This window comes from Dioscorea cayenensis, chromosome 17 (assembly GCF_009730915.1).
Source record: "Dioscorea cayenensis subsp. rotundata cultivar TDr96_F1 chromosome 17, TDr96_F1_v2_PseudoChromosome.rev07_lg8_w22 25.fasta, whole genome shotgun sequence".
NCBI lineage: Eukaryota > Viridiplantae > Streptophyta > Magnoliopsida > Dioscoreales > Dioscoreaceae > Dioscorea > Dioscorea cayenensis.
In genome coordinates, this window is record NC_052487.1 from 18,489,067 (window position 1) to 18,500,235 (window position 11,169).

General features: G+C 33.6%; 2 protein-coding genes across 2 annotated transcripts; one reads left to right on the top strand and one right to left on the bottom strand.

Annotated features, from left to right (window-relative positions):
* The first annotated feature begins 488 nt into the window (after nt 1-488).
* Nucleotides 489-8,618, top strand: LOC120280689. Its single transcript, XM_039287617.1, has 12 exons — nt 489-748; nt 826-890; nt 1,671-1,769; nt 2,374-2,506; nt 2,621-2,680; nt 3,515-3,574; nt 3,751-3,873; nt 5,172-5,243; nt 6,811-6,948; nt 7,197-7,352; nt 8,108-8,212; nt 8,448-8,618. Exons 1-12 carry the CDS (start codon nt 524-526, stop codon nt 8,478-8,480), a joined length of 1,269 nt encoding a protein of 422 aa, XP_039143551.1. The 5' UTR covers nt 489-523; the 3' UTR covers nt 8,481-8,618.
* A 107-nt stretch (nt 8,619-8,725) lies between these two features.
* On the bottom strand, nt 8,726-9,733 carry LOC120281206 (early nodulin-like protein 2). The gene is made up of 2 exons (XM_039288089.1): nt 9,556-9,733; nt 8,726-9,266 (listed from the first exon to the last, which is right to left on the bottom strand). Exons 1-2 carry the CDS (start codon nt 9,731-9,733, stop codon nt 8,872-8,874), a joined length of 573 nt encoding a protein of 190 aa, XP_039144023.1. The 3' UTR covers nt 8,726-8,871.
* Between the last annotated feature and the right edge of the window lie 1,436 nt (nt 9,734-11,169).

Genomic DNA, 11,169 nt, shown 5'->3' on the forward strand with positions numbered 1-11,169 from the left:
TATTTTGTTTGTGAATATACTCTAATGATTTCTTTGATTTATTACCACTGAATCCTCTGTATAAGGCATTTATGTCTTTACTAAAAGCTTGTTCAAACTTCACCTCACGCAGGGTGAAGGCGCAAACACATTCAAATATTGATTCCATTTACGTGCACATCCTGACATAACTTGTCAATTTTATCAAGTAAAAAAAATTAAAAAAAAAGGACAAGCCACCAATAGAAATTGCAATAGTTTCTAAATTAACACAATTAATTACAAGTAAAGTATTTTTAAAAAACACAAATACCTCGTACTTTTCTTAAGCCGAAAAAAGAAAATGCGCCAACCGGACCTGAGATAAAGCATTCCTGATCCGATAACCCGCGAAGGTTTAAACGGTTTCCTTGGAAATTACCGGGTTTCGGGTTCTAACCCGTTAGCCCGGATCCGCAAGGCCACGGAGGTTTATCCTCATCCCCAGTCCCCCCGCCTCCAAATCCGTCTCTTGTTCGAGCTCCGAGCTCCCGCTTCGCCGGCGATGGGGAAGGGGACGGACAGGCTGGTGAGGGCGCTAAAGCTGCGTGCCGACCTCCACTGGAAGGCCTTCACGGAGCGCCATGGCCAGCAAATCATTGATCTTCTCGACCTCCCCATTAAGATCGTGCTCGCCCCCTTCACCCTCGCCAACGACCTCGCTGGCTCCGCTCAGCGTGGTTTCGGCATTCCTGAGCTCGCTTCGCACCTCTCCTTCTCTGCCATCTTTGTACGCTCTGAAAGATTTGTGCTTTCTTGGGTTGATTTTTTTATGGTTGGTTTCTGAATTTTGAGTTTGGGTTGCAGGTGGTGGCGACGCTGGGGACGTATGACATTGCTCTGGAGCTTGGGAAGAAAGTTTTATGTCAGAGGTGATTGATTGATTGTGTTGTTTATTCTTTTCGATATATGATTTGGTGGTGATGGAATGCATTGTTTCTACTTGGCCTCAGTAAAGCCTTTATCGCATTTTTGTTTTTTTTTAAATGGAATTTGGGTTTGCTTTGTATAGTGTTTAAAAATTTCACAATTATGGGCTAGAGATGAATAAATGTGGCAATTTTAACTCGATGGTTGACCAGAAGGGATATGCTGTTACCGTTTGATGTTTAGCGGAAGATTTAGTACATTGAGAGGTGAGGAATGAGTATTCAAGGTTTAGTCTTGGAATCAATATCCACTTTGGCAGAAGAGATATTTTTTAATATAATAATTCTCCTTTATATAGCCAAGCAAATAAATTATTATTAGATATGATTTATTTTTTATGTAAATCACTAGTATTGATTTTGTTTCATGGAGCAGCTGAGATGTCACTGCAGGCTAGAGAATTAGCTTGGTATTAATTCCTTTAAACATCCAAGGTGCAAGGAAGCCATTTTTGTATCTTACAGTTTCAATGTCCATGACTTCTCTCATAGCTACTTCAGGCTTTGTACAATGTTTATGGTATGGATGCATTCATTTTTGTTACTACTCGCATTCAGTTTAACTGTGACTACAGTGATCGAGAGTGAAATCATGTCAATATAATATTTCAAATCTGACGTCAATGATATTTGCAGCATATAGGGAGTGCCTTTGATCTCATATGGTACTGATTTCTTGTGAATTGGCATCGTATCTGCATCTACTAACTATGCATTTTGTAGGAATTGTCGAACATGCAATGGATGGCAAGGATTAAGATGTACCATGTGCAAGGGTACTGGGAAAGTGCACTATCAAGTGAAGAGTTATAGCTCGAAAAGGTGATTATTCTCACAATTCTGTGTTTGATTTTTCTTGCATGGGAAAAAAATTTCTTATTTTGGATATGTTAACAAATTTTAATTATCATAGGTTCAAAGTATGCACGTATTCCTTCTAAGAACCATAAGTGATTTATGGGGAATGGAGCTAAGGCAACCATTTTTTTAGGACATGCTATTCTAGCCTACCTTAGTAAGAAGTGTAAGAGTGTAGCTGAAAATTTTGAGTTTTAACTTTTTTTTCTAGTTTGATGATTTCCAATATTTTGTGGTGTCATCCATTTTTCTAGATTCTGTTCTTTAAAGAGGTGACTAGCCTTGGATTTAGACCTTTTGATGGCATTAGGTTTGAATGGATTTGTCTGTAACTGGGTTCAATTTGCCTTACCTACACATTCAAATTCATGACTCTTTACTGTTTAGACCTCCTAACATTTAGCTTACCAAGAGCAAATGTATCCCTTGTTTCCTTTGTGTTCTGGTACTCTCAAGAGCTTTCTGTGCATGTATTCCTTGCTTTTTATGGAATGGTTGTGACTTTTGAAACTCTTTACCTTATTCCAACTTGCGGATCCTGCTTAGCGATAATTGTTTGCTGTTCTAGTGGAGAAAGGGCAACGGCTGAGTCTGTTGCTGAAGCCATTGCTGAGAACCGGGCTGAGTTGGTCCACCTACCGTCAGCTATTGATTTGTCTGTTGCACTACCTTCCAAAGAATGCCCAAACTGTGATGGATCTGTAAGTCACATTTTGCTTGGCCATCTGTCACTTGTAGCTATTTATTATTTTCATGGATGTTTTGTTAGTTGTTGTATGGTATTTTTAAGTTGATGTCTGGTTTTTATGCTGTAGGGTGTGATGGGCTGCCCTGATTGCAAACATAAATTGCAAGTCAGGATCTCTGCAGATGATGTGAGTCCCATGATACTGCTCACTTGCTCAGATCCATGCATTGAAAGTTGAAATTAACTGACTTTACATAAATGTTTGGCAGAGACTACCTCTCTTAGTTTGAAAGAATAACAAAGTGCATATGATTATAGCAACTATGGTGTTTGGAGAAAATCATATTGCGAACATAAAAATCCAAAATTTATAAAAGATAATTTAGGAATGTACTAAGCTCCAAATTGTCTTGGGTATTTTATTGTTTATTCCCTGCACCCTACTCCGGCTGACTAGCGAATTCACTTGGTGTAAATCAACAGTGAAAAATCATAAGGAATTTGAGATTATGCACATTGATATTAAAATAAAATAAAATGTGATTTATGATGATAAAATTAGCCAAATCCCGCCTCCATAAACTATTTATTGTTTTGATAAGATAGAAAATATGGCTAAGACAAAAAAAAGGTTATAATGGCAGAAATGATGAATTGAATTACTATCTAGATTATATTTTCTGTCATTATATCTTGAGGCCCTTGTATTATCACTGTTTCCTCTTTTACAAAGAGCCATAATTTCTAAACTAAAAGACCAAGCAAAATTTCATGGTTTAAATCTACAATTTTAATGCATCTCAACGAATTTTTTTGAATACAATTAGAGGTGAACTGGTTATTATTGAAGTATATCAATATACACGCAAGTTATTGTGTTGTTTCTTCTAAAGTCCAGAGTTAAACAGAATTTCTTTTGTGTTTGGTGTAGTGGTATTCACATATCTTCTGTAAATGAATTATTTTTGTGTTTTGATCTAGTACCTTGTGCAGTGATAGTAGGTTACTTGATATTTGCCAGATTATGGAGCCCCCATGGAAAGCTTATAATGTGTTGAGAAGGATGGATTACCCCTATGAGGCAAGTGACCTATATTTTCCCTGAAAATCGTGTCTTTCCATTTTTTTTTCAATGTATATTTATTTATGTTTTCCCTCATGATTAGTCAAAAATCATCTTTCTGACAATTATACTTCATAAAAATATTTCTGATATTCAGTAACACATTGCATATTTTGCATTTTTTTTTTTGACAGAATATTGTTCATAGCATGAGGGACCCAAAGATTGCTGCCTTCTGGTTATTTACATATCCTCAAATTTTGGGAGGATTCGCCTATGATGATGATGTCAAGCAAAAGATTTGGTGGGCATACAAAGTTAGTTGTTTCACTCCATTAATCGTTGCTAGAATTATGGTTTTGATGTTTTGGTACCAAAAACAATGGCTGCTTTATTGGAATGCAATGATCCTAAGTTGCACAATTTCATGACCATGGGCTAATGTGGCACTCTAATGAGTTGGACATTTGATTGCAATTGATAGCCTTTTCCACATCAGAAATGCTACATCACTATTCTCATCATTCTTACTTTTGAGACATTACATTGATAAAAATTGAGAACATGATCCTAACTAATCAAATGCACTTCTGAGAGAATGGGAAAAGTAGGATCTGGGTATGGAAGAAAATGTGCTAATGTTGAGCTTTGACCTGGAATTGCCACCTCCCAACTGATGCTAGAGAGCCTGTCTGGATTTTATTAGACCTGATGGTTGAATTTACTAATAGGATTGATTACATCACGCAATCTCATAATTTGAATTCATTGTAAACATTAGTTTCAAAGCAACCTTATTCAATTCTCCAGGAACAATGTGTTAATGAGAACCATTATTATTTATTTGTAGTATGGAAGATCAGAAAATTTTTGCTTGGTTAATCAGAAATGGCATTTGTTAAGTTAATGCCTTTATGGCTTTATCCATTATGAGTCTAGTTTTGTAACTATTATGGATCAAGTGATTTATCTCTAATGGAAGATTGTTTTAAATAGGATAGGAATGATTCTTCCCATGCAGAAGTTATTTATTTTGATGTGATGTTATTGAAGTTTAACATGGTGATCAGGATACAAATAAGTATTAATCTCATTTTTATTGCTTTCTGGAAGACTATATATTTCAATTTCACAGGATTAGAACATTGTCAACATTCTTTGTGTATAGGTCGAAACTTATGTGTAAATTATCATGTCTGTGAAGGACAACATTTAGCCCCTTATGATGTTAAAACAGTCTCATCTATGTTTAGATGACAACAGTTTGGTTTTGGTAGTCAGTTTTCTGCTTGGTTCATCCTTAGGGTTTTAGTTGCATGTTAAAAATGATGCAAGCACAAATGCTGACAATGGACGCATTGTTATAGCCGTTTGCTGGAAAAGTTGTGCTTAGTGTTTCAATGAAGTAGATACTTATGACCATTTAGTAGAACTTTTGCTGGTTAAGCTGTTTGACAATTTTTTTATATACTTATTTTCTACCGTAAGAAAAGGCTACATATGCGCATAATGTCACTACATCTAGTTTCTATGTTCTTTTATGCCTAGATTTAATATGTTATTCATAAATCACTATCATGCAGCAATTATTTATATGTACATTTTGTTATTATAGGAATCAATGCGTTATGATCAACTCCGAGATGAGGTTGCCAAACATGAACCTGGTTGGGAGCATCTACAAAAGGTTGGGATAGAACTTTAGGAATAAATTTGTTGTTCTTTCCTTTGAGTTATGACATTGTAGTCAAACATATACATTGTAGAATGCTTCCACTTTGAGCCCATGGTAACAAATTTCAAAATTTAAAAATAAAATAAATAAATAATAAAACAATAAACAGCCAATCTATTAGTGCATGTATCTGTGTAGTTGTATGTAGTCAACAAGCATAATAATTTACTGTGCTAGGTTATGTTTGTGGGCATGTTCTTGTGTGGAAAAAGGGAAGAAAGAAAGAAAGCATTAGTCTTCTTACATTGGCACCAAAGTAGGATGGAAAACAGTGGCTTCTTATTAAAGCTATAAAAAACACATGTTCCATTTGTTACCCTGGTTGGTATTTATTTTATTTTTTATGGAAATGTGAATCACTCATAAATTTAGTTCTCCATTTACTTATATAATAACCTTTGTGATCAAAATTACAATATTTAAATTAATGATTGATGTTTATTAATAGTTCATGATTTTTAAAATAATAATTGGTGATAATGTTTATTTAGCGAATTAGATTTTGTAAAACAAGTTGTGCTAATTCCAATTTATTCCAAAGGTGGTGTTTGGTTGGAGGGTTAGATCTTATTCTCCAACCAAAGATCCACAGAAAGTATGTTTTTTCTGTTCATTGTACCTTGGAAGAGCATGACAATATGCATTATATTAATTTAAGTTTCAATTTATGATGTTTTCTATTTTAATGAGCGATATATACACAAAAGGGAAATGGTGACTGTGCCTTGACCTAAACAAAGAGTTATATACCTTTTGATGGATCATGCAAGTGCTTTCTATGGTGTAAAGATGTGTTATAACTTCTGCATATAACGCACTATTGAACTATAATATGTTGAATCCTGCTTTGAAAACACTGTTGGTAATGAAGTTGAGGGACCATCATATTCCATATATTTGCAAGAGAAGTTGGATAACGGAGCACAAGTTCAGTGTGCATACATTAAAGAGTGTAATTTTGAGCTTAGAGATCAATTTCTGATCGTGTAGTTACAAATCCATATAAATGTCATAACTGGAATTGTGACGAATTCCTAAAAGTAGTGCGTGTTGAATACGAAGAAATTGTTGTAGTTACTAAGTCTATATATAACTATATGTGAACATTTATAAAATCCAAAAGAAAAAAAAGTTGTCTGGGAAAACTTCCTCCCACATTGCTCATTGAGTGAGCTGAGGCAATGTGTGCATTGCCTGTGGTGTCGCAATTCTGTGGGTTTTATCAAGGTATTTGTTGCAAATTGAAGTGTGATTTAGTATTGACCACTTGCATAACAATTATTTGGTACTAATTAATTTCAAACATAATTCAATATGTATTTGCATATTTCAGATGCAAATAAAATTTCAAAGTCCTTTATTCTCATTGTTAACCTCAGTAGTTTTTAATTTGTTCTTATTTATGTCTGCGATGTCCTGCAAAACTGTAATGTCATCAGTGATTTCTTCTTTCATATTTAACCCACCTTGATTCCATGGTATGATTCCTTGTCTGTTTTTTCTTTCTTTAATCTAACAGGCTCTAATATCATTAGATCCAGTTCGTGCAAAGGATGATCCTGTGATTGTCAAAAATGTTCCTTATTACAAGGCAAAGAAAGTATTAGAGTCTGAAGTGATGAAGTTGGATGCCCCACCTCGACCTGAAAATTGGGGAGTAAGGATTGAGATTTTGATTAATTATTGCTGTAAATAGTGACTTCTAATATATATATTCTTTACATTGCTTTTCGTAGCTTAGTAATAGGTTGGGAATTCTACTTGATCTGCCCATCTTGAACCTGAAATATTAAAGTTAATGATGTAATGAAAGTTAATTTGTTTCACCAGTTGCTAAATGACCAAGTTAAGTTTAATGAAGGGTGCCTCATCCAACCTATTGAAGTTTGACATTTAATTTTTTAGGAACTAGATCTTCCACTGAGTGCAACTTCTTGGACGGAGGAAGAGCTGAGAGATCCAAAGAAATTACTAGAGATGACAACTCTTCTAAATGCCCAAAGGGAGATGGCAGACAAGATCCTAGATGCACAATGGGAAGCAAAATGGCGGCAAGAGAAGGTATGTGATATTTGAAGTATTCTGTTTTATATGAAGTGTTCAATGTTCTTTCCATCCTTTAAATTAATTATAAAATTGATCAAGACATAGAAACAGGCAGAGTGGAACTTACTAAGCATGGAGCAAGATAGCATCCATGGTATTTTGATTACTGATACTGACAAATGTGAACTTAATCATAGAAACTACTGTCATTGCTTTCAATTCTTTTAATTAATTTATTATGTTAGGATAAATCATCATCATTACAATTTGTTATATATATATATATATATATTATATGCATGTGTTGGTCAGCATTATAGTTAACTTTCTGCAATGATCACTAAGATATCATTCTGGCGTGTTTGTTCATGTACGTGTTTTGGTCAGCATTATAAGCTGAGCTTTCTCTGTAATGATTAATAAGATAACATGTGATTTTTCATTAGAATTAAGATTTGCTGATTTGAAATTACTCATTTTTCATATGACCATTGTTTCAAATCCAAGTAGGTTAAGAGTTGATGGTGTTGGATTCCCATATTTCTCCCTCACAGCAGATGTATATGCTGAGTAATTAATTTGCTATCAGCAATAGCTACCATTTTTTTTTTTTTTAATGTTGTCTGTGTAAGGATCATTTATTCTGCATGAACATGTACCTGATTTATTAATTCCAATTTCCATTTTGATCATGCTTTGAATCACTGCTACTCCTGCAAAAAGCTTGTTAGAAAATCCGGGCTTAAGGTTTATTTCCCATGGAATGTCAGCTAAATGGCTTGTTAGAGGAAAAGATAAAACCATACAAACAGAGAATTGACAAAGGGGTCCTTCAGCAACCTATCATCATCCAATCTCAGCAGCAAGAAAATAAGGTTTCTTCTAAATTCTCTCATTTGTTCTTCCTTTTCTGTTGAAAAGTTTTATAATTTGTTCTTACTAATTGATTCTCAGTTTCTCCAAAATCATACAATGAATTTGTTTGTGTGTACCTGCCTCACATTTTTTACTTTTTTTAATTTTATATTTGCCTTTTTCTTTAGTGTTTTCTTTCAACATTGTATCTACATTTACTAAGTCCCTAACTAATTCTGTTGGCCTGTGATTCAGGATAAAAAAAGGAGGAAATGGTGGTTTTTCTGAAGCTCAAATTAGCTGCCATTGTATTGCAACTCATTGTATCAGCAAATATTTAACTTCTGCAGTAAAAATTTTGCAGGATAATATTGTTGTATTTCCTTTCACTCAGAGCAGTAAAATTCATCAATATCACCTTCTTAACTTTTTAATTTCTTCCGGGAAGCATGCAGTGCCCTTTTTTTTGGTCTTTTTTCTGTTTGTAGAAAATTTCAAAAAAAATTATTATTATTATTTTTTTGTCTTTTTTAAGTTCATGCAAGAGAGAGGGTGATGACAAGGGAAAACAAATATTTTTATTTTCATTCTCAAATATTACTAAGCATCTAGCAAAACATGATTCACAAGGCAATCAAAGGCTAAATGCAAAACAAAGGCCATGAAGTGAAGTACAACTCTAGAAAACAACCAGCATGAATGCCACCACAACCACCATCACAACCACCTTGGAAGTGCCTGAAAAACTCAAAACCGAAGAAGATGACGTCGTGGAGTCCGGCGATAAAGGTGAAGGCGAAAACGGTGAGCTCACTGGAGAGGGCAACGGCGAAGGAGCCGAAGCCGGTGATCCAGTCATCTTGATCCTTGGAGCAAGTACAACAATGACAAGCTTTTGGCCCTTTTGGCATTTCCCTGCTACTCCACTGATGAAAAAGAAGGGCCCTGATCTTGAGAGGTTAAATGTTGAGTAACCATTGTCCATTTTCTCAATTGGGTTGTTTATGTTGCATGTATCACAATCCTTTTCATTTACCACTAGAACTGAGTCCTCCCCTCTTTTGTACTTGAATACTATTTATCAAAAAAGATTTATAAATATCAATCATCAAATTAACTAATAAAACCTTAATTATTTCCATGTTAATCATCAACATCACTTCTTTCCTTTACATACCATTTCTCAATATATATATATATATATATAAAAAGAAAATCATCAATAGAGATGCATAAAGGCATCAAGAAAGATTTGGCTACCAAAACAAAAAAGAAAACAAGAAAGAAGGCATGAGAAGACTAATTAAAAAGAGGTTTAAGTAAAAAACTAAATGAATAAAGAAAAGAAAAGAGAAAGACATACCAAGAGTATCACTGATTTGAAACCTGTTTCTCATTGCCCAGTGAGTGTAGGTTTCAGATGGATTCTGAACCCAGCCATCAACTCCACCTACATCAAATATACTTGCACAAGAACAAGACATGAACCCAATCAAAACAACAACAACAACAACAACCATGAGTTTAATCTTTGCCTCCATTAATTTCCTACCACTCTTAAAGAGTTAAACACACAAAAGAGAAGATAAAAAAGAACAGAAAGAAAAGGGAGATAAAATCAAAGAGAAGTATAATGGATGCAATGAAAATGGAATAGGGGAAGGAGGAGATATATATAGAGCAAGAATGGTGAATGAGAGAGAGAGCAGGGAGAAGCATTGCTGGCAATGGCTGCATGCGCTGAGGGGAAGACACGTGGCGACCATTGGTGGACACAACGGTAAAATGTTTGTAAATAATGGTCATGATGGCGGTGAGAGGTTTAAGGTACTCGTGACATTGAATTTTGAAGGATTACCTGGTTTTAACGGTTAATTGATTGATTGATTAATTGAATTTTGTAGTAATTTTTATAAAATTTATATATATGTATGTATATATATGGCAATAAGTGTTTGAATATTTTTTTAATATTTTGAACTCACATTGTGTTTGAATTCAAATAGTGTGTATTACATAAATTTAATTTATTTATATTAGTTTCATTTTTGAAATTTGGAAACGGTTTTAAACTTTTAAAGGTGTTGCTAATTCAAACTAATTGAATTACAGATGAATTTTTTTTAAGAAAGGAAATGAAATTCTATTTCTAATATGTTTCCCGAGTGAATTATAAACATATTGAAAATAGAAAATATTGTTTCTAAATTAGATTTCTAATATGATGTCAATCGTATCGGTCTTGTGTTTTAAATTAATTTTAAATTATGCTAAAGTTTTTTTTTTTTACAGTTTTAAATGTTTAGTATTTATAAATTATCATTGGAGAATTTCGATTCAAATAGTCTGTTCAATTGTACCATATAACCGTGGACACAATGAATTTATATATAATTTCTGTTATATATATAAATATATATATCATGTTTGAGAATTGGATTTTATGAAAAAATTTTCACTAAGCAAGTTTATCCCCTAAGAGCCTTGACATGGCATTTGAAGTAATTTGATTGGGTTTGGAAAATAAGTTTGGAAAATTTTTTTTTTAAGATATTTGGGAGGGATGTTAAAGTTTAATTAGAACAAAAGCCTTGGCATGCCATTTGGAGTTATTTGATTTGGGAATTTTTTTCAAAGATATTTGGAAAGGGAAATAATCTGTTTCGCAATAGGGAATTTGAAAAAAAAATAATAATAATAAACAAATGTTGCAATAGGGATAAAAGCTTCTTAAAGCCCTTCAATGCTATTTGGAAAAAGTCCATTGCTGTTTTTCCCTTTATTTTTAAAAATTATTGTGATGATGTACAAAATAGATTGATGAGCCATCATTATTGTTCAACAATAGGAATTTCCATTGCTGTTTTTCCCTTTGTTTTTAAAAATTATTGTGATGATGTACAAAATAGATTGATGAGCCATCATTATTGTTTAGCAATAGGATTTTCCATTGCTGTTTTTCCCTTTGTTTTTAAAA

What these genes read in the sequence shown, in the direction of transcription:
- LOC120280689 (XM_039287617.1), top strand. Translation starts at nt 524, where the DNA reads ATGGGGAAGGGGACGGACAGGCTGGTGAGGGCGCTAAAGCTGCGTGCC. An exon ending in AAGAGTTATAGCTCGAAAAG is followed by an intron (nt 1,770 to 2,373) that starts GTGATTATTCTC and finishes TTGCTGTTCTAG; the next exon opens with TGGAGAAAGGGCAACGGCTG. An exon ending in CTCAGCAGCAAGAAAATAAG is followed by an intron (nt 8,213 to 8,447) that starts GTTTCTTCTAAA and finishes CCTGTGATTCAG; the next exon opens with GATAAAAAAAGGAGGAAATG.
- LOC120281206 (XM_039288089.1), bottom strand. Translation starts at nt 9,733, where the DNA reads ATGGAGGCAAAGATTAAACTCATGGTTGTTGTTGTTGTTGTTGTTTTG. An exon ending in TCAAATCAGTGATACTCTTG is followed by an intron (nt 9,267 to 9,555) that starts GTATGTCTTTCT and finishes TTTGATAAATAG; the next exon opens with TATTCAAGTACAAAAGAGGG.